This window comes from Pseudorca crassidens, chromosome 3, assembly GCF_039906515.1.
Source record: "Pseudorca crassidens isolate mPseCra1 chromosome 3, mPseCra1.hap1, whole genome shotgun sequence".
NCBI lineage: Eukaryota > Metazoa > Chordata > Mammalia > Artiodactyla > Delphinidae > Pseudorca > Pseudorca crassidens.
In genome coordinates, this window is record NC_090298.1 from 100,892,957 (window position 1) to 100,916,905 (window position 23,949).

At 41.9% G+C, this 23,949-nt stretch overlaps 1 protein-coding gene across 7 annotated transcripts in view; it reads left to right on the plus strand.

Moving 5' to 3' along the window:
• The window catches only part of SNCAIP (synuclein alpha interacting protein), a 150,988-nt gene that overhangs the window by 67,338 nt on the left and 59,701 nt on the right, over positions 1-23,949 (plus strand). For all 7 annotated transcript variants that reach the window (XM_067731562.1, XM_067731558.1, XM_067731556.1 and 4 more), the window contains exons 2-3: positions 9,118-9,220; positions 23,416-23,488. In XM_067731562.1, the coding sequence (XP_067587663.1) occupies positions 9,161-9,220; positions 23,416-23,488 (133 nt within the window). In that variant the 5' untranslated portion in view covers positions 9,118-9,160. The remainder of the gene's footprint in view (positions 1-9,117; positions 9,221-23,415; positions 23,489-23,949) is intronic.

Consider the following 23,949-nt stretch of genomic DNA (forward strand, 5'->3'; position numbering starts at 1 on the left):
CCAGGGCTGGGATCAGCCATTGATCTTAGGTAGTAGTTCTCAAATGGGGTTCTGGGACCAGCAGAATCAGCATCATCTGGGAACTTGTTAGACATGTAAATTCTCAGGCCCCGACCCAGACCTACTGAACCAGAAACTCTCGGGGTTGGACCCAGCAATTTGTTTTAATAAGCCTTCTGGTTGATTCTTTTGCAGGCTGAACTTTGAGAACCACTGGTCTAGGGTTACTCAGAAGTTTAATGCTCACAAACGATGAGAGGTATGAGAACGGAGCCAAGATAACTGACTCCTGATGTAGTCTTTAATGCTCCCATGCACAGTGCTGTTTTGTCTACTTCTCTCTGAAATGAGAATCAGGATTGTCATCTGTGCTGCATACATTCTCAATAATAATTGCCAAACAAATCCACTGTAGAAATCAAGCAATCTTTGCAAAATCAAGAGTAAAGCATGACCACTTCAGGTGCGCCAAAAATCTGGAAGTTGAATTTGGCGAGTTTCCGGTACATAACTGGGTAAGGGATCCAGTTCCATAGTTCCTTTCCAGAAGCCAGTGCAGGACACAGTTGGCATACGCCCAGGCTCAACTTCCCAGTGCTAAAAATGTTTCCTTTTCCTTCCCAGATATTTTCTTTTTGCTTGGGCCTCATTAGGTCATAGTTTTGTCCTTGTGGAATTGATAAGTTTTCATCTACAACAGAGAGTAAATGGTATTCTCACTGAATGAACAACATTCCAGTTCGCTTTTTAAAATGATTCTCCCTTTGACTCTCTGGCTCTCTCTCTCTCTTTTCCTCTCCCTTAAACTCCATATTTCATTCGCATTCCTGGTGGGATCAGGATGGCAGCTGAAATAGGATAAAGGAAGTTCTACAAAGGTTGTCATGGTAGCACCTTGGAGAGGGGTCAGAGTTGGTCAGGACGGTCCTGAGGTCCTGGATCAGGACCGCACAGAATCTCTGACTTAAAAGGTCATCTGTTCCTCCTTTCCAATGCAGGATTCTCATCTTTCTCCCTCAGAATATCTCTCCAAACCTCTAAAGGAACAGTTTCTTGCTGGGGTGGTTGTGATCTTACCAAGGAGCCCATTCCATTTGTGCCATTATTAAGAAGTATTTGCTGAGACTGGCATCCCTGAAACTTCCTCCAAAAAGTTTCCTACCCTTGAAGGCAAATCCTCCTTTTACCCGATGGCTTTTTAGATTCTTAGAGAGAGAGGAGTGCTTTTCTCCAAGTTAGATATTTCCTTAGCTATGTCACATGAGGCAGAGTTTGCCAGCCACTGGCTGTCTTGACTTCCTTGCTCTGTCTTGGCATGTTCTGGTTTGCCTGTGGCCTTCTTAAGTCGAGGCATCCAGAACTGAACACAATACATATTTCCTTGTATTTACATGTGTTTATATTTTTCTTCCATTCTACATTCTTTTATCTTCTTTTGTTCAGGTACTGTGAGCATGGATTCTTCGCTTCCTCTTCCAAAAAGAATTTTAAATATTAAACTCAGTTTAAATCACTCACACACACACACACACATACAAATTTAAAAGTATCTTTGCCTCAGAGCTTAAAAACTAAGGTCCTTTCAGTCTCTAACGTTCTGGTATAAGTTAGTTCATTCTCAGTGACAGATTTTAGAAATAATGAAATAACCCCAAATCATTTGCAAGAATTTTAAACTACAAGCTAGGGCTCACAACGAAAAAGACCATATTTTAAACCAAATATACTTCAATTTTTTGAAAAAGTACAAAAAGACCAACCTTTATAGGGTTTTGTCAGAACAATCCTCTAGAATGAGGCTCCCTAGTGCAGTGGTATTTTACTTGCCTTTTCAATAAGACATAAGGAAAGATGGTCATAATCAAATTTTCTTTGAAGATGAAGTTGAGGTATTAAATCAATTGACTGTGGAATACAGTGCTTTACTGGCCAGTTGAGGGACACCTGTGGATAAGGTATGTCAGGTTCACAAAGGTCTATACACCTTTCTTTAATGATCCTCATGCCTATACCATTCTCTTTAGACTCTGCTGGAGAGAGGAAAGAGCAATTTGGAGTTATGGTCTGTGAACACCCAAAACAGTACAGTTCAGGACTGAGGATGCCTGTGGAATTCTGGCCTAGATGGTTCGGAGCCACGGCCATGTTTCAGAACAGTCTAGGGGGTAAATCAGAAGAGCTCTGGACTTGCTATCGGGAAGTGGTCTGTCTGAGCTGGCTTTGCCCCTATTTAGGAGTACATAACCTTGGCCGACACATTCCTGAGTTTTGATGTCTTCAGAATAGGAAAGATATGATTGCAAACCGCGATAGACACCCTCTGCCTCCCTCTCACAGAGTTGTACTCAAGAAAGGTAAAAAAAATATTTAAGGTGATTTGAAAACAATAAAATGTTTGATACGGGCGAAGTGTTACCTTACCCCTGCAGTTTTGGCAAGCTGAAATAAGGGAGCAAGATAGACGTATCACCAGGAGCCCCGTGTGTGAGGCGATCACAGAACCTCACTGAGCCTTGGTTTCCTTACCTCCACAAAGGAGATTGTAAAGATATTTGTCTCCCAGTCTTCGTGAGACACACAGGAGAGAGTATACGTAAAGGCGCCCAGACCTAGCCCCTGCTAAGAAGTTTTGCTTCACAAATGTTTGTGAGCATTCAAACAGGAAATGCAGCTCCCCTTGCCCCCAAGCTGGAGCAAGCTCAATATATTACTGTACATTGAAGTCTCCTGTATTTTCTCCAAACATGCCAGAAAATTTGGTATTCCAACACATGCTCTGTTTACACTCTGGCTTTGGAAATACCTTCCTGACTGCTGTGCTTACCCATCCACCCTGGCCATCACCCTTTAAAACCCCTTTTTTGAAGCAAAACCAGCAATAGGTGTTAAATCAATGTTACCCATTCTTCTGGAAATCCTACTTCAGAATTCTCCCCTCCAGGCCTTTGCCTGTGCTGTAGCTCTACCTAGAACACTTCGTCCTGCCCCTTTGACTCCCTCACCATTTGTATCCTCACCCTTCAGCTTTCAGCTTAGACCTCACCTGTACCAGTCACACTTCCCTCCTCTTCAAGGTCTAGGTTAAGTGACTCAGGTTCCTGTGTATTTATTTGTCTCAGCAGGGACCACAGTATACATTTTTTTTTGAATTCCTAGAAAACATACATTGTATCTTTTATTATTTAAATATTGATTTCATTTTTCTCTTCACAGAGGCATTTTTTTTAACATCTTTATTGGTGTATAATTGCTTTACACTGTTGTGTTACTTGCTGCTGTATAGCAAAGTGAGTCAGCTGTCCGTATACATATATCCCCATATCCCCTCCCTCTTGCATCTCCCTCCCACCCTCCCTATCTCACCCCTCTAGGTAGGACCACAGTTTATTGTAACGGCTTGTTTTCTTGTCTATTTCCCCCTTGTACTGAATGCCGCATACTGGCGTGGAGAGTAGTGTTGGTCTTACCCAGCATGTACATGCGGGAATATTCCATAAATGAAGAAGGGGATGAAATCTACACAGCTTGTGCTTTTCCCTTTTCTCCTCGTATGTACTTCTTGGCGCTCCTTCAGTTACCTCTTTCCAGTAGAAATTTCTTGCCTCTATCATTTTTCTGCTTCAAGACTAGGCATTTAGTGACTGCCATGCTTCTGGCCACTGTTGAATCAAAGAGTGAAAGAAACTGAGTCCAACATTTGGAATGAGTTGCTTTCTTGCCAGCCAAGCTACCGAGCCAACTGGGGACAACATTTCATATATTCCACTTTTTTCCACCTAAGCCTTCCAGTACGTAGTTTGTGATTTTTTTTTTTTTTTTGAACTCTTGTTATATGAAAGGAAGTTCAGTATCTATGTGTAGGCTTCCAAACTGAAAATGTATCCCAGTACAAATCTGGCCAAGTGTGTGTGTGTGAGGGTGTAGGCAGCTGCTGTGTTTTCCCAAGTATTGGTGAATTAAAGAGTAAAGAAAGAAGTTGTAATGCAAATCAACCGAGGTTACCTCATCACCGAATGTACCCTGCTCATTTATTTTGACAAGCCCAACTTACTTTTAATTACCAGGCCTCCTAGTACACTGGTAAATGTAGCAATAGTGACTTTGGCAGAAGAGGAGAAATCTGTGTAACGTGAGCCTTCAGAATGAGTCCATGCTGACTCTTTATAAATTGGAGTGAGGCAATTCATTTTAAGAAGAATTTCAGTAGAGCAATTTATGTGATCTGTGACTGTAGTTACAAATCAGTGAGCCTTTTATGAGCCAAGCACACCAGACTGTGTACATTAAACGAGGGCAGTTTCTCAAAGAAATTCTGTCGGCCACTCCAAGCCATTACCCAACAGATTTTTGTAAGTCTTCATTTGGAATTATTTTCAGAGTCAGTTTTCAAGTCACTATAAAAAAAAATTTTAAATGTCGCCTGAAAATCCTAACACTAGAGGGGGGAGGCTATTTTTTAAATCGATGCCTACTTTTTTCTTATTCAGTTGGACTCCTAGTTACTTGGAGCTTTTCCCTAAATTGAATCTTCTCTTGAAGGAAGCAGTTGGGCCATCACTGAGGTCACCCATGAGAAGGTGACATGGTGTTGATAGACCTATTAGGGCCAGGGCCTCTACTGTACATTTTAATAGGCACTAGAGGGACTTCTGTTCTTGGCAATTTATCAAAACTCTGTGAGAGTAGGAAAAATCCTACAGGCGTTATGCACAGTTGACGCTCGTTACTTCTTTGGTCTTTTCCTGCTCTAGCTGACCTCAATTTGGAGTTTGGGTAAAGTTTCTCCCAGTGCCTTGGGCACATCAAGAGAAGGGGTGTGATGTGTCACCAATAGCTTCTACATGGCATTTGGGTCCTAGCCGCCTAGGCCTGTGTCCTCACATTCTAATTTTTGTATTCTTTCCCTCCCTATAAGTTTTCCGACCCAAAGTAGTAGAGCTAAGCCATTGGAAAATGTTGCCTTTCCCTTTCTCTGCTTTCCCACCTCCTGCCCAATCTCTACCGTCACCTCTCCCCGCACTTAAAAACAGCTTAAACGCATGACATACCTACTCCAGTTCATAACACATTAAAACTTGCCAATGTCAATGAAGAGAAATTAAAAGCCCAACTGAGCTTGAAATGGAATGATTTCAACCAGTCAGCAGTTCCTGAGGTGGACAGCTCTGTAAGAGGTGTGCTGAGGGGTGAGGTGTGGCAATACGGGAGAAAGTCCTCGGAGAACCTGGGACCAGTGACTGCAGCTTGCAGGCACAGGGCTGGTGGGATGAGGCTGCAGTACAAATTTATAAATGACTGCGCTCTGAGGTCCCAGAGGGGTCCAGGGCAACTATGATGTGTAGCAGTAAAAATCTCACGTAAAGGCTTTTAAGCTGGACTGCCCTTTCTGGGGAGGCTGAAAACTATTTTCCACTGAGGTGTCAACCCACTCTCACCGGCCTTGAGCAGGGTTGGCCTTCTTACATCCAAGCTTTCGGGCTGGCCACATGGAGGATGGTCTCGGTCTTTTTCTGGGCTTGTCATTGGCACAGCTTCCGCCCTCCCCCCAGTCACAGTAGTGAAGTGGCACCGTGTAACTGCACAACGCCAATGACAACAAGGCAAGGACCTCTTCTTCCTCAGGCTGTAAAGCGAAGGAAATGTAATCCCCGCCTCGTAGCATTTTATTATGTTTGTGAAGGTTTTCTTTTTCTCATACTAAGAGATAAAATGGAGGTTGTAGAAAAGCACAAATTGTAACATGCTGGTGGTTTACTGGTAAGAAATTTCGTTTTACTGCTGTTGTGGTATGAGAATTTAAAACAATCGTAGAATACAAATCCAACGTTAGAATACAAATGAAGGAAATAGCGTTTGGCAGAAGGCACCAATAAGGAAAGGGAGGAGGATGGCATTCATGTTTCATACTGGATTCCTTTGAAGGGTCAAAGACTCAGATGCCCCCAGAGCCAGGCAGGATGTGTGGATGAGGAGAGCCGATGGGGGGTGGGCGTGCGGGGGGAGCTGGGGAGCACACGCCACGTAGACAGGGCAGCTGCAGCTCAGCTATAGCCAATTGTTATCATGGAGAATGCAGACCTGTGCCCCCAGACCTCCAGATATTTTTTAAGTGAAGCCAGAAATCGAGAATCTTATGTGAAAGCACCAAAGGGCTACAAGTTGGCAACAGAGTCAATTTTTTGGAAATACTGCTAGGGCCAAACACGTCACGTCTGTGGACCAGACTTGGCCCCTGGGCCTCTGGTCTGTGCCCTCTGTAGCTGTGCATTCCATCGGTGCCTGTGTGACAGTCAGAAACGGGGGCTCGCTGGGTCCCACTCGCTGGGTCCCACTGGGTGTGTGGGGTGAGGCAGTGCCTGACGAGCACAATGAGAAAAGCACCCACAGCCCAGCTCAGTTTCCTTATCATGTTGGATTGTTTGCAACAGCTGCTCTAAACCTGACCTCATCCCCTCCAGTCACATCCCAATTCCTCAGAAGGGAGTGCTCGAGGGTGCTATGTGCTCAGTGGAAGGGCAGATGGGGAAGGAAGAGGCAATATAATGATCCCTGGGACAACCATGGACTCACCCTCCAGTGAAAAGAAGCAATTGATGTTGGGAATGTGGCCAGGATTGGTGAACCACAGGGATTTCTGTACCTTATAAATGAGGATGTAATACTTTCCAAGTGGCACCTTGAAAGAAAGAAGCATTGAAACTAGACAAACGGAATTGTGTTGTAGATAGAATAAGGCATGTTAAAGGAGATGGCCACATATGGGAGTCCATCGGGAAGTAAAGGAGAATCCTGTATGCCTTGGACCACTTAGTCTGAGGCAGGACCATCCAACCCACTGAGATAAATATGACCTTCCTATAATGGGCTGGCACTGCTGTAACTCTTATATGCTGTTCTGTAGAATAAACAATCTCATTACCAACCTCCAAATCCAAATATAAAGATTGGTGCCTTGGTGTCATGATTTATATTATCCACTGGATATGTTCCATTAGAATGTCTGTGCTCAAAGGGAAATTGCTCTTCATGTTGTTAAACACACCTCAAACAGGGACTCAACAATTACTTGTTAATATGCTTAGTTAAGGTGTGTCCATTTGCATTTTGTATTTAGTTTTGTATTTCCATATATTTAGAGATCCGCTTGGTCCCCAGCTTTGACTCACGTTTTTCTACTTCATCTCGCGTTTCCATGTTTGTGGTGATACTGCGCTTGTCTGTACCCCATCCCGACACCCAGAATCATCTTTGTGTTCACCAAAGCCTTGGGAGCAGTCTGTAAATCAACAGTTCAATGTGGAGTACAGACTTAGTGCAAAGAAATTGGATTGGGAGAAAGTCTGTTAGTTGACAAGTTGGAATCCAGAGTCTGGATTGTCTCAGAATCTACCAGAATGGAAGAGAAAGTTATTCTGAGTAATTTGCAAGTATGAGTGTGCACGTTTTTCTCTGAAAAGCTTTGTGAGGCTTAGAGGAAAAGTGATATATTTTTGCACCAAGAAATTTGTCTAAGAACTAATTTTTATATTTCTATAAATAATAAAATTTAATTTAGGTATCAAAGACAAATTGGTTTTCTTTTTATTTTAAACTTTACTGTGATTTCAGAAGAACATTTAATATTTATTCTAAATGGATAATCACATTTGTACATGGTAGTAGCATCCTAATTGGTTTTCTTTTTATTTTAAACTTTACTGTGATTTCAGAAGAACGTTTAATATTTATTCTAAATGGATAATCACATTTGTACATGGTAGTAGCATCCTAATTCTTTTTTGGATCAACTCCGTATCCACTATAATTAAAAATATGTAAAAATGGTATATGCGTGTGGGAAGGGAAGGAAGGGGGAAGCGCTGAAAATTGAGTCAAGTCATGGGTTTGAGGTATGGAACGGAGAGTGGTTTTCCCCCTTTGCCGCAATTATGCTATTTCTGTAAATTTTTTAAAAACCTCAAAATGAGAAATCAGTGCCTTCAGAGTTAGTTTCCTTTTAAAAACTAGGTATTTTTACATTCTTGATCTTATATCGATAAGCTCATTTTCATCAGCCTAGATTTATTTTCCCTTTCCAATAATGTACTCCTTACTCTTTGGCAAGGTACGCCTTCCCCTTTGGCAAGGTACCCCTTCATTAGAGATCCGAAAGAGAAAAAAATAAATTATTTCGGATACTCAAGTCTGAGTACATAAGACAGTTTTTATAATAAGAAAGACAAGTTACGGGAAATGGAATCTTTTTCGATATCTGAGAGTTTGCTCTGCGGAAGATAACTGCACCCCAAGGCACTGCCAGGAGGTCTATATTTCTGTTCCTGACATCTGTAGGTACCACTGCCACTGCCAATGGTGATGAGGATAAGTGATGGGAAAATGAACTGGGAGGTGATATATCTTCCTTGACAGATTTAAAGAACTGCCACAGGCAGCCCCAAGGCAAGTGCTGACTGAGGACATTCTGGCGCCTGTGTCGGGTCACTCTGGCATCGGCAGGCAAAGCTGTTAGAAGCAGGGGGCGATGCAATAACTCTGTGGTTTAAATCTCTGCTTAGATCCTTTTTCTGAGGGGGTGAACTGGAGCTTGTACTACAAATTCTGAAATATCCATTATTGTTGGTAAGTTAGTATCTGCCTTGTCCTTGTGTTATTACCGTGCAGATCCAGTATTCATTACTTCGTGCCCAGGATCCAAAGATATGCCCACATAAACATTTGAATATGGTTGTCCTAAGATTTCAAGGTTTGCTCCCCATCCTCGAAGCCCCTGCATTCACCCGAGGTGTAGTGGTGGATGTGGGCTGGGTCAATCTTAATATTGATCACAAGGGGAGAATCTGACCTGAGTTACTGCTCTGGCAAAGACAAACCGGGCACAAATGCAATACGGCGAAGGACCATGGCTGCTCCCTAGGGAGCCTCCTGGGGAGCCTGGAGAAGCTGTGCTTACTGCTTCTGGAGAGCCAAGCTGGTGACATTCAAAGGGAGGAAGTGTGCTCAAAGGCAGCCCTTGCACCCAGTGACTTCTCTCACTTTGTTTGTCTAAATATAAATGTGCTTTTTGGTTATAAAACAGCTAACCGTTTTGCTTTTCTTTTGTGCTTCTGTCGGGTCCAGGACTTTATAAGGATTTGACCTTACTCAAAATGTGCAAAGAAGAATGATGGAAGCCCCTGAATACCTTGATTTGGATGAAATTGACTTCAGTGATGACATCTCTGTAAGTATTGCTACTTGCAAGCAATGCTTTCAGGAGATTCTGCCTTCATCTATATGGGCTCCTTTCTCTGTTGTAGTCTGTATATCCTAAACTCTTCCAACCACGTTTAGAAATTGACAGCAAAAATCCTGCCGTGGCAGACAAAGTGTGGCTTGGGGGCCTCCTGGACCAGGAGTGATTCCCACTTAATTTTGTGTGAGCTTGGGTGAGAAAGACATTTAACCTCACTGGGGCTCCCCTTCCTAATCTGTTTCATTGTTGTCAAAATTATTCATTGAGTAAATTTATAAAGTGCCTGCATATGGTAGGCACCTTCGTAAATTTACTTATGTACATAATTAACCTTATCGACGTTAATCTCTTTTATATGACTGGCGGTGCCACAGCCAGCATGCTGTAGCGTTCACAAGGACACAGACTGAAGGATGGCCAAGTTATTAATTTATGAACAATAAGAGCTTCCAGTCACTGGAGCTTTCAAAACACAGGTTGGACACTTGTGGGTGGGAATACTGAGGAAGAGTCATGTGTTGATAAAGGACAGGACGGGCCGACCACTGAGGCCCTGCTTAATACTGTAATGCTGTGGGCTGATGAGCTTCTTAGTTCCCACAACGCTCACAGACTTCCTGCTGCCTCCAGCCTAACTCCTGGCAGCTATGAGTGGATGGTCTGCCTGCCCTTTGCTCAGAGCTGCTTGTGACTTACCCTGGGCCACGTGATCTCTTCCGCCAAAGGCCAACCAGCAAACCTGCTGGCCTCTCAAACCCTAGTCCAATTGCGCTGACTCACAAGACTATGTGATGAGAAGGTTGCTGTTTCTGAACTAGCTTTGTAACTTTTCTTCCCAGGACCTCCAAGGGTACACTTTCTGACCTTAGTTTCCATTGATTTCTCAGTTTTTGGTCACCACTGGCAATTGTCTCAAAAATATAAGCTTTAAGGCGCCTCTGGCAGCAGTGTTATTCTTCTAATTTACTCCTTACCTTGAAGTAAAATATGCATACTCTATGCAAGAATTGGATTCCTGGGATGCGTTTGAAGAATCACCTATTTAATGGATGAATCTTCCTACCTTTCCCTATTTGTGAATTCAGCCTTTCCCTCCTTCAGCTTCCAGACAACCTTTATTAGTCCTCATTAAGGCTAATGTGAAGTGAGTGTCATTAAGACTAATGTGAAATGAGTGGTATCTCTCTCTCTCTCTCTCTCTCTCTCTCTCTCTCTCTCTCTCTCTCTCCCTTTTTAAATCACTGTGCTTGACTTAAATGCGGATCAGAGCATGGTTCTTTTATAACCACTCCCCTCCAGGTATTTTGAGCTGGCTGGGGAAAAGCAAGAAAAGTGAATGATGATGTGAGAGGTGGGGGTAGGGTGGAATGTGTTTCAGAAAGGGGCATATGTTATGATTATCAATTCAGGCTAGCTCTGTGAGCCTTGATAATGAAGTTGCATTTTAAGAGCATAGGCTGTGAAGGCACCAGTCCGGGCTCCAGCCTCGTTCTGACCTTTGCTGGCTGGAACACAGTAACTTCGTCTCTCTAAGATACCCACCTCATTTTTAAGATTGTTTTGAGGATTGAGTGAAATAATAATATATGGAAAGCACTTATCTTGGCACACAGTAAGTTGCTCTTAAAAATGGTAGCTTTTGTTATTATTTCAATGAATACTACAATAATATTTATATGACCAATGGTGAAGGAAGAACTCCAGGGAAAAGACCAGGCATCATGTCAAGACTTTCAAAACACACAATAGAGCAGTTATATTTACAGAAGAGTCATCTGGCAGCAGCCCTTAATTTAGATGAATTAGGAATCTCCACTTGCAAGATAATAAAATATGTTAAGCAATAACCGAAGCTGTTTAGCAAATTGGGATTCAAAATTATGCAATACTTGAGCTTCTATAACCTGACCACTCAAACATAAGTAAAGATCTCCATCTGTAATTGTGTAACTGCACTCAAACGTCCCCCCTTTAAATAGATTCCTATTGTTTGTATCTTTAACCTGCATTTAAACTGAAATCAGAAAGGAAAAAAAAATGAAATTGCATAGAATTGTTAAAATAATGATAATGGTTAACATTGAGCTCTTCCCAGGGGATAGGCGTTATCTTATTTAATCCTCACAACAATCCTGTGAAGTAGGGAATATTATTATCTTCCTTTTACAGATGAGGAAACTGAGGTGTGGAGATGTTACATAACTTGTCCGGGCTCACCCACCTACTTAGAAGCACTGTCTTTGGAATATCAACTTTTAGCCCCAGTACTTGGGTCGGCTTTACCCATGGCTGGGGAACATTTGGCAATACCTGGAGACATTTTTGATCGTCATACCTGGGGAGGTATTCCTGGCATCTGGTGGGTAGAGAGCAGGGATGCGTCTAAACATCCTGCAATGCCCAAGAAAATCCCCTACAGCGAAGAATTATCGGGCCTACAATGTGGGCAGTACTGAGGATGAGCAATCCTGGTCTATTTTAATCCACTTAAAACTAAAGAAACTCTACTTTACCTGGCAACCTCTGTAACATGGTAGATTATTTTATAATAGTTCCACTTCATCCAGATCCAACACCTTAAATGTGCCAGAATCGTATTGCTCTATATAATGTCTTCATGGGAAAAGCAGTAGGGATAACCTCTGAAATATTGAAATGATTGGTCTCAGCCTGTTTAGGTAACCTAGGAACAATAAATTTACAACTGCTTTTGGGGCTAAACGGAGACAATTCAGATGCTAAGACGGGGGAAAAAAAAAAAAACACGCCATTATGTGTTCAGTTTTGCTAATTCACTGGCATAACAAGAAATGTAGTCTCCCATAAACATGCCTGTATTGTTAGGATTCTGTAAACCTCCTTTTCTGACAGCGCTTAAGCTTCTTTCCTGGCTTAGTGGCAGGAAGGGGGAAGGAAGATGCACAATACATTTGAACAAGATGTTTACAAAAAAGATGCCCGAGTTTAAAACTCCTCTTCTTACTCTCCAGCGATAGCCTTTTTACATATTACAGGGTTTCCGTTTCATGATCTTCCCCTCTGGTCGTGAGCCTGGCTCTTGTTTTAATTTAAATACAAGCTGTATATTGGTACAGAAAACAGCTAGAACTGTTTTTTTGCCTTTACCTAATGAAACAAAACACAGAAGGCAATCAAATTATTTTGAAGTTTCCCAGACTCAAAAATAATGCTCATCTTTTGCAAAATGCAGAGTTTAAACTATACATTCTTGTAACCCTGCCATCTAAAAGGGCAGAACATTGTGCAATAACTGAGGATCAGTGAAGGAGAGATGACAACACACATAAACATACGAGTTCAAAGTTGGGCTTTTCTGTCACTGCAAATGTGTTTACAGATTTCCTTCTTTATTCCTATGGAAGCCATCTCTTTCTGTCTTAAAAAAGAGAAATGCTCTGGAATATTATTCTAACATAGGGTTCTTAGTAGACATGATGTATTTTTTTCTAATTTATTTACTTATTTATATTTATTTTTGGCTGCGTTGGGTCTTCATTGCTGCACTAACTAGAGAAAGCCTGCAAGCTTTCTCGCAGCAAGCAGGGGCTACTCTTCGTTGTGGAGCGTGGGCTCTAGGCACGCGGGCTTCAGTAGTTGTGGCTCGCGGGGTCTAGAGCACAGGCTCAGTAGTAGTGGCACATGGGCTTAATTGCTCTGCGGCATGTGATATCTTCCCGGACCAAGGCTCGAACCCGTGTCCCCTGCATTGGCAGGCAGATTCTTAACCACTGTGCCACCAGGGAAGTGTCCCCCGTGATGTATTTATTTTATGAAGAGAGGCCAATTTGCTGTCCTCAAAAATAGGATTATACACAGGACTGCATAAAGCAGAGGCCAAACCACAGATCCACTGCAGAGCTCCACTCGTGAGCCATCAAATGTTGGCCATGCCATGCACCGACTGAACTCTTTAAACACTGGTCCTGTTTAAGCCTCACATCAAGTCTGCGAGGCAAGCCCTATTTTCATCCCCTGTTTGGCCGATGAAAAAATGAGGCTTAGAGAGAGAGTCTGACTTTCATAAGGTTACAGGTAGGTAAGTGGCCGGGCCAGGATTTTGATACAGAACTGTTTGACTGTGTTACTCTTTCTCTTCTGAGCAACCTGGTTGAGTAGAATCATCTCTGGACCAGTCATCTCACCCATCACTATCCCCAGCTGTCATTGAAGCAATTGCAAAGTGCTTTTTGGAAGTAAGGGAGTTGGTATATAGTGTAAATAAATAAAATGAAAACAAACTAGGAGAACTTAAGCAAGTCTCTTAATTTTATTGTTCCTCAACTTTTCCATCTGTAAAACTATAATAATCCATCTCTACCTAGCATCCTGGATTTTATGGAGAAGGTATGAAAATTTGTATATATGTACATATGTAAACACACACACCCATAGTAATATATAGACACAAATACATGTATATGCGCATCTATATACAAATACCTACATGTACATATAAACATGTACAGGTAAATAGACACACACACATATGTGCACACACACATAAATAGAATTAAGTGCAATGCTGTATTCCTCAGCACAGGAAATTTTTTGCCTTTCTGTGTCACCATGACTGCGGCTTTGGTGAAAGTTGACATTTTTGGAAATTGCATAGCCTATGTTTTGTGCAAATCAAATGAGATCAAGATAAATAAGTGTCCTTCCACTTTATTATCCCCTTTGACCCAAGCCCTTGCAACCCAGAGTAATAGCACAGACTTATGTGGATTCATTTTCCTAAGGGGCTTAAATCACTGGTAGAAAAATAACTTCTTACAGCAAATAAATCTCACTCTCAGTGAGTTACATTTTCCCATCCCACAGACTGGGCATCTCTTGCACTAAAATACCTGACCCCCTCTGTTTTGTGTGCACTACCTTTTGCTCAAGTCATTCCACTAACACTTCCCAGATTTCATTACATTCTGAACGAGAGCTGCTTCACAGCAGTGGGAGACCTTGAGAAAGCGTGTGTAGGGCTTATCACAGTGGACTTAGATGCTGAGTTAGGGAGGGTAAAGAATACAGCTTTTGTTCCAGTCTTAGGTGTGAAAAAGACTAGAAGGATATTCAAGGTGCAGAGAACCTGGCTTGCCCCTCCTCTCTAGCAAGGGATCGGTATAAGATCCTATTATCCTTTCCTCTTTGCTTCCTAGAATGTGACCAAGACGTTTAGGTGGCCTCTGACTGCCTCCATCCCTTCTTCGCTTCGTCCCCGTCAATCAGCCCTGCCCTTCCAAGCCATCACCGTGCTTACTTTAAACTTACTTATATTTAAACTTTTCTTAGTGCTTCTCAGTAGGATCTGGTTTCATCAGCTTTTCAAAATGACCCAACATTTTTCAGTATTCTTTTTGCAATATCTTGTATTCAAGTCTCAGTTACCTCTCATTGGTCCCCTCTCCAGCCTCCCCACTATCCAAAACCTCACACTTGTTCTAATATTATATATGTGTTACCATTTTCTTAATAGCTGCCAGGAAAGGAATTAGGAATAATCTAATCCAGGCAAAATGAATTGTAAATTCATGTCCCATAACTACTCTTAGAGTCCAGGTCTAGAACCCAGGTCCTCAGACTCCGAATCTTGGACCTGACTGATATCTCTACCTGAGGTGGTAGAGAGCAACCTTATGGATAGAGTGATTTCCAAGAAGAATGAGCAGCTGCCAGATTTTTTAATTTGCTCTTCTCTCACTTTGCAGATAGCCCTGAACGTTCTCATCTTGCCCGACAGTCATGGCATTTATTAGATTGACTATGCAGGTTATTTATACAAACTATTTACCATTTATGAACAACTAGATTTTATGTCAGTCTACTCAACAGGCATGTATCCAACATTTACAGTGCACCAGGCATGGTTCTAGGCTTGGCGTGAATGACACAGACTTGTTCTGTGCTCTCACAGAGTTTACAATACCCTATGATAACAATTGAGCATATTATGAAATGCCAGATTAGCTTAATGGTAGGTTACATTTAATCACAATATCAAACTCCATTCTTGACAGTCTTTATATTTTGGTAGTGATTAATTATTGGCTCACATTTAAAACCAGGCAATCATTGAGGTCAAACAAGATGTAAAGCCAGCCATCTATCTGCCTTACTGTGAGATAACTTTCTTTTCTAAGTCTTTTGTAATTTTTGCCTCAATAGTTACCATTATTTTGGCTTCATTTCTAAATGCTCATTTTTGATACTTTTTAATTAAATGATAATAGTAACTAACATTTATTGAACACATACTATGCATCAGACACTATTCCTGATGTTTTACATTATTAGCTGAAAAATCTTCACAGCCACATTCTGATGTAGATACCATGAGTACCTGTTTACAGATGAAGAAACTGATGATAGACAGAGATGGAGTAACTAAGTTTAATTAGCTAGAAAATGGTGAAGCCAGGCTATAACGTGCAGTCTAGCTCTGGAATCCATGTATGTAACCACGGTGTTGAAAATGACTTCTGCCCAGTCCCTTGGTCACCTGTGGCCACCCTCATTCACCCCCGTCTTTTCCCATCCATGACCACTTCTCACAGCAGGTGAGGATCATTCAGTACTATGCTCTCGTCACCTTCACCAATGTGGATCTTAATCTTTTGGCTGACTACACATATTACAATATGTGTAGCATTACAGTAGAGTCATTCCTGGCATACTCTTAATATGGTCAGAACGAATTACTGAATTTTCCCAAATACCAACCACAAGAAATGTTTTAGCATAAAAGAATTTGATGATTATTAATTTTTTAAGTACCTCTTGGAACATAGGATAAAAACAAGGAACAAGAGCAAAAATCAAATGCATTTGAAAAGAGGATTATTCACAATAATTTTCTTTAATAGAGCCTGAATGGTGGAAAGAAATATATTTAAATCAGACTGGGATACTTATATGAACATGTAGATCACCAGTATCTGTACTATGTAGAGGTGGCAGTTGAAACTGTGGGAGTCTGTAAGGTCACCTGTGAAACATGGAATGTGGAAAGGGAAGAATGTTCCAAGGAAGGAACTGTGCAGATGTATGTCCTATGAGATGAGAGGAAAAAGAGGCTTCTACAAGAGACTGGAAAGGAGTTTTCACAGATACAGGAAGAAAACTAAGGGAGATTAAAAAGAGGGGGAGGGATGATTTAAAGAATTTAAAAAAGGAAGTGGTCCAGAGTGGGAAATAGGTCATTAGAAAGAGAAGGGTTTGAAAAGTGCCACTGGATTTTCCAGTTAAAACTCTTTAGTGGCCATAAGAAGAGCAGTGCCTGTGGGTGATAGCACAGATGGCGGGTCGTCGTGGCTGGAGGAGTGAATGCAGAGGTGAGGAAGTGGAGACAAGAACCAAGGCAGGGGCTTCCCTGGTGGCGCAGTGGTTGAGAGTCCACCTGCCGATGCAGGAGACGCGGGTTCATGCCCCGGTCCGGGAAGATCCCACATGCCGCTGAGCCTGTGCGTCCGGAGCCTGTGCTCCACAACGGGAGAGGCCACAGCAGTGAGAGGCCCGCGTACCGCAAAAAAAAAAAAAAAAAAGAACCAAGGCAGTTCTTTCAAAACAGATGGCTGTGAACCCAGGAGCAGGAAACTCCACCCACGGCCAACTGAGGAGGCAGCATGTCTTGAGGTGGCAGGGGTGCTTCTTTAATTTTATGGGATCAGAGGAGAGAGCTGAAGTTGAGAGAGTAGCTGAAGGGAAGAAAAGGGCAGAGCCTGAGTCTGAGATGGGAGAGGAGGGGATCTGAGCACAAGCTGCGAGCTAGCGTGATGAAGGCGTGCCCTGTGAGTAACCACATCCTCAGAGAAGGGAAAACAGAGCCTGATCTGTTAGGGAGGGCATGAAGTCAGGACCCCCCTTTCCTGAATTGGGAGGTCAGGCCATTGGAGAGGAGGTCACAATTTTAGGAAAGTATTGTGCTTCTGAAAAACTCACTTAAGCTGCGTGTCTTTGCTTTCACTACCAGCTTTGCGTGGACACATTTCTGTCATTTTATTGTGTGACTGTGGAGAGGCCTGCTTGAATTTTGGAAAGCTACGTGAGAAACAATGAATTTTAGTATAGTTGTTCGGATGACTGGCCTAATTGTTTCTTTTGGAAACTTAATGCGACCTAAGTTGTTTCAAAGTCTCTAGCTTGAAAAGGTGTTGGGATTCTAGTTCTTTCATTTTCTGTGGCTCATGACCATTTGAGTAATGCCTGCTTGTTCACCCGACTGGCTGCACTTCTCAGGAGCAAGGGCCAAAGCTTTTCAGTCCCGAATAGTATGTAGGGTGGTCAGAGATCCCCAAAGCCCAATGTAGAAATCACAGTCTGTTATTATGAATCCCACGCGTGTTCAAACTGTTTTGCATGGCAGAGTGACAACATTGATGTAAGCTGGGACGTGTCGGACTGTCTTACGTCATAGCAGCTCTGTGTAGTTTGTGAAGCTAAGTTTCAATGTCTGCTCTTGGCCGTGGGTTCTCTTGGATGAGGAAAGACCAAAGAAGCCAAATAAGGTGCTGAGACAGGCTGGCTGTCCTTCCTTTCTTCCTTTCCAGTCCGAACCTGGCTCACCTCTTCCTGCCTCATCAGTTCTCACATCTTGATATACTGAGCTGCAAATCATGAGAGGCACGAAGATGAGGAACACACATGAAAAATGAGTTGAGAGAAGAGACCAGAACATTTAACATCGTTTTACAGCTTGCAAATTGACTTCACTTACATTATCTCTTATGATTATCTGTGTTTTCTAGATAAAGAAACTGAGCCCCAAAGATAGGAAATGATTTATGTGTCCAGAACTACAGAGTTAATAAATGTCAGAAGTAGGACTCGAATCCAGAGCTTCTGGCTCCAAATCCATTGTCTTTATACACAAAGCTAAGGCATCAGCCAGCATTCATGCTGTTAATATATGAGAAGTGTTTATTCTTTTAAATATAGCATGATTACATTGCTAGACTGGTAGTTATGGAATTTTCTAAGATTAGTGCTTTATAAATATTAAGTACTACCATTATTAGTATTATTATTGCCACCCAAATTATGGGCTACATAGGAGAATTCATTCAGTTCAACAAGTACCTAGTTTCTCTGGTAAATAAAATATTGTCCACACCCTCAGGAAGCAGAGAAAGAAATTATGTAAATATATAGATGAAATGTCACATGATGGATTCTTTAATGGACATATGCCCAAAATAAGGAAATAAAGAGCAGTGGTTCTTGAACTTAGCTATGCATCAGAATCACCTGAACGGTTTGTGAAAACACAGATTCCTGGGCCCTGCCCTTAAAGTTTCTGGGATGAGACCCAAGAATGTGAATTCCTAACAAAGTTCTTAGATGGTGTTAATGCCACTGGTCTGGACACCACACTTTGGAAGCTGAGATAAGTTCCATCTGGGAGGCTCAGAGAAGATATAGTGGGGGAGCCACAAGAAATTTACTGTTACTAAAGTACCCTGAGGATGGAAAAATGTCATGGAGAAGTAGAGAAGAGGAATTACAAGGAAGCACAAGGAAATTGTTGGAATTGATAGATAGGTTCATTATATTGATTGTGATAATTTTATAGGTGTATACATATGCTGACACATTAAACTGTACACTTTAAATATGTGAAGTTTCTTTAAAGTTTATCAATTATACTTGGATAAAGGTTTTTAAATAGATGAAGAACAGCAGATTCAAAAAAAAGAAGAAGAAAACCGTGGGGAGAGATGTCTGAGCTCATGGAGGGCTGCACGTGCCATGCTAAGGCATATGGCCTTTCTCCTACAGGCAGTGCAGAGCCACTGAAAGATCTGAAATAGAGAAGCCCCCTAGTCAAATTTGCATTTTAGAAAGCTAATTAATTTTAGAGCAAGTATGGAAGCGTGGAAGAAATTGCCACTTACGACCTAAATATGAAAGAACTCCTTTGACTGTCTATAATATTATGCCCAGGGATTAATCAAATGTATGTACAGCTTAGTATTTCAGGCAAATAGTTAATAAGTCATTGTGTGCCATGCATATGTACAAGTCAAGGATATCATCCTTTCCGTTAGGCACTTGTGGGAGCCAGCACAGCCCAAGGGAACAACAGCCCAGCCCAAGGGAACAATACCTTGCCTTGTCTTTCACAAGGCAAGGTGCTTTTTTATCAAGGTCAGAAAAGAGTCTTTCTCTTTCTGACTTACTTCACTTAGCATGATAATCTCTAGTTGCATCCACCTAAAATGTGCCACAAATGAACCTATCTATGAAACAGAAACAGAATCATGGACCTAGGGAACAGACTGGTGGTTGCCAAGGGTATAGGGGGTGGGAGAGGGAGGAGTGGGAGTTTGGGGTTAGCAGATGCAAACTGGTATATAGAGAATGGATAAACAACAAGGTCCTACTGTACAGCACAGGGAACTGTATTTAATATCCTGTGATAAACCATCATGGAAAAGAATATGATAGCACAGGGAACTCTTCTCAATGCTCTGTGGTGACCTAAATGGGAAGGAAATCCGAGGAAGAGGGGATATATGTATGTGTATGGCGATTCACTTTGCTGCACAGCAAAAACTAACACAACATTGTAAGCAACTATACTCCAATTAAAAAAAAAAAAAAGAGGAAAATTTAGACACAGATACCCAGGGAGAATGCCATGTGATGATAGAGGCAGAGATTGGACTGGTGTGTCTACAAGTCAAGGAAAACCAAGGATTGCTGACAACCACCCAAAGCTAGAAGAGGCAAGGAAACCTTCTTCCCTAGTGCCCTCAGAGGGAGAATGGCCCTATAGACACTTTGACTTTGGCGTTCTAGCCTCCAGAATTGTGAGGGAATAAATTTCTTTTCTCTTAAAAAAAAAAAAGGAATATGAAAAAGAATATGTGTGTGTGTGTGTGTGTGTGTGTGTGTAACTGAGTCACTTTGCTGTAAGCAGTAATTAACACAACATTGTAAATCAACTGTACTTCAATTAAAAATTTAATTAATTAATTAAAGAAAAAGGTCCGTAAGGGCTGAAGCAATCAGCCAGGGTTTCACAGAAAATGCAGAACTCAAGCTGGCCTTGCAGAGCAGTGGCATTTGCCCGGCCGGAGGAAGGCATTGCAGGCAAGGAGGCCCCGGGAGTAAAGGAACTGAAGGGGAACTGAACTTTGAATGCACAGGGACATTGAAGAAGCAGAGACAACTGTTCAACCTTTGGCAGGGGTTTTTCTTGAGGCATGATGGAGGAGTGGAAAAGAAGTTTGGATCAAAAAGGGTGTTTCCACTGAAAGATGTTTAGAAAAAGAATAAATTAGAGAGCACCATAGAGGTAGGAAATATAATACTTCTCAGCCATCTGCAAGCCCCTCTCCTCTCTTATCACCCAAGGATAACAGGAATCAAGGGAACAGAATATAAAGGCTTGGGTTGGGATCAAGAGACAGGGAAGGTACATGGGTCTTTGGTTCTGTTAAGGCTAAAATAACAGTAGTTGCTACCCTGGGAGCTGGCCATTGTCCTGAGAATGCAGTGGGCTGGCGACCTAACAGCTCCTTATAAAAGGCCATCTGTCCTGTGAACTGGAATGAAGGCCTGGGAAGTCTTCCCTTTCAGCTCCCAGATGGTATCACAATGCACTTGTGAAAGAGACTTCCTGGGTCATTTGCTTAATATGAAAACTTTTTGCGTGTTTGTTTTGTGAATTGTGTGTTTCCACTGTATCGCTTCATATCACAACTTAACCATCTATACAGCACTCTCTTAAGCTTTATCTTCTATGCAAAGAGCCGTGTACTTGCTGAAAGAAATCTACAAATTGATTTTTTTTTCTTGTGTGTCCTTGTAAAGAATGGTAGATTTGTTCACAGTGTAGACTGGAGTCATTGTTGAATTTGACATTCCATATACCCTTACAGTTATTCAAAACTGATTTTCTGGCCTACACATCATCTTTTTCTTAGATTATTATACTTTTTATTTCCCTGACCAGGAGCAGCACCTGACTTTTTCTTCAATGGCATTATTCCCAAATTACTAACATGAATGCCCGCACAAAAGTGACTTCCTGTGTGACCATGGATCAAGAGGCAGAGCTGCCAGGTGTGATGCAGGTTGAGGCAGCGGATGGGGCTCAGCCAGGCTAGTCTCTGCCTGGAGCTCAGTCCCTACACCAACCAGGCAGCCTGGGTTGTTCAAATTTAAACCTCATCAAATTAAAAGTGATTGCATACTGTGGACCTTTGAGGTCACATTGGAGGAGCTGAAGGTGAAGCTAATAAATTGTAGATTGTGACATGTCTGACTTTGGGGTGGGAGGTGACAGGATGCATGTGGCTGGAAATGCAGATAGCAGCATACCCGGTTTAGTCAAGTACATATCATTAAGCCCACTGAGCAACTTATTGAACTTATCATTAACTATATTTAAGCACAATCAATCTGAAATTTCCTCTTTCTAAAATTTTGCCTTGGAAGAAAAGGAAAAAAAAAAAAAAAAGGAACGAGGGTAAGACTTTGCCAAAGGGTGCTTTCATGGGGCACATGGCAACCAAAACAAAAGACCCAATTTTAATTGAATTACAAACTGTGTAATTATTTAACCTGTACCAGCTGGCTCAAGAAGCTACCAGATTTCCTTAGAGAGTTTGTACTTGGCCAGAAACATAAGGTAACTTATTAGGAACAAGAAAAATGCCTTCTATACCTATGTTACCCGCCCCCCACTCCCAAAGAGCATAATATAAAAGGGGAATAAAATCCTTGGAGTTCCTTTTTGGCTTAAGAGGCAGTTCTCCCGCCCTCGAGTATGTGAATGCGTTTTGCTAAAGCACCTGTAGTCTCTGAGGAATGGCTGACATAAACAGGATGTTATTGCATCAGACAGGTAAGAGTAATTTCTCTAATTAGTCATCTGAGATTTCATTTTTCACTTGGAAGTACTGGAAATTTAATTTGTTTGTGATGTGCAATTGGTGAACTGACAGTAGGTCCAACTGCGCCTCTCTCTGTCTTGCTGTCCTGATGCTGGGTGGAAAGCACGGGGGTGGGGCACGTGGGATGGTCTCAATGTAGACACTTCGCTTCATCTGTCAACATCAAGCTAACTAAAGCACCTTCGTATTGACAAATGTGTCCTAATTACACATTCCTCACTTGTAATGCTAGAATAATCCTAATGAGTTTCCCATGATCATTTTTCTTTTAGAGTAAATGTTTTTTCTCAATCCCCTTTCCACTTTTGTAACAGTGAAGTCATTCGGAATCCATGCTCATTTACATAAGAGCATTGTTCCGTAAAGGTACAGAGCAAACTATTTTTAGAAAGCTGTATTTTATGAATTAAAGTATGATCGAAGACAGGACCTGGCGTGGCCTTTGATTAAAGACAGAGTTCATCCTATTTATTTTGTTTTAAAACACGCTTCTCCAAAGAAAGCTTGATTGGGATCAAACTTCGTCCCTATACATCATAGTTATTGATTTTAAATTTGTTGTTGCTCTGCTGATTTTATGCCCCTTTATGTCATAATTTGTTATCCTGATAGCCGGCCCCTGAGTTGGTGCTGGGACTGAGCCTGCAAGGTGGTTTCTTTCAATTCAGACTAATCTATCCATGAAACAGATGAGCTTTCAAACACAGAACCATGCTCTTCTCACTTTTCGTAGCATTATCCTGGTATTTCCCATGGACATTACAGTAAAATTTGTGGCAAGTAGCAACATTAGGGACATTTCTGTAGTCCAGGAGATACAGCTTCTGGCTGCCCTGGATGCTGCAGGAAGCTGGGGGCTCCTCCTCTTGGCTTTTTTTTTTTTTTTTCCACACATAGATTCACTCTTAGGATTCAGAGTGCAAATATTGTGGCCATCTTCTGGAAAATGTCAAGGACAGAAAATCCTTCCATCTTGTACAAGTAGCAGAAGAGATAGAATGTCTGCTGGATACACCCCACCTTATTTGTTAAAGGACTGTCCAGCTCTCTTTTTAATCTGCATCTCCTTACATGCTTATGGGTAGAGTCTGGGATGCTGCCAGATCACCAAGCAGCCCATTTAGGGTAAAATTAGATAGACTTTCTAGAGATATGTGTTGTACTCAAGTATTCCTTCTTGTGTTTTGATTTTCTGGCCAATTGAGTGAATGTAATGCTTTATTTTAAATTGCTACTTTACACTTTTTCCTCCTCTGGCTTCCCATTCAGTATTCAGTCACGTCACTCAAGACCATCCCGGAACTGTGCCGAAGATGTGATTCGCAAAACGAAGACAGATCAGGTAAGTTTTGCTCCCCGCCTCTTCTCCTTATTCTGCCTTTTAGAGTGTGGGGGGGACTCCTCCTGGCATCCCTTCCCCCTCACATTGGTTGCTCCTGCTTTCTGTTTTCTTTTTCTTTTATGGCTTCTCCACTTACCCCCGACCCTCAACAAACAGATGTTAGGTCATCCTCCAAGGACTAACCGGACAGGGAGGTCCTAATGAGGACTCAGCTGTTTACAAATAAATGTAGGCGATCATCGCGGCAGCTCCAAACCACAGTATACGCAGCAATTTACTGCAAACCCGAGAAACCATTGGTGACAAAACATAATGATGCAGGCGCCAATGAAAAAATGTTGGATGCATTTACTACCCATATGGCAAGGACCAGCTTGGGGCATGGTGCTTTGCCAAAGTCTGAAACCCTATCAGGGATGCGACATGATAGAATCTGCAGTAAGGCATACTGTAACAGTTAA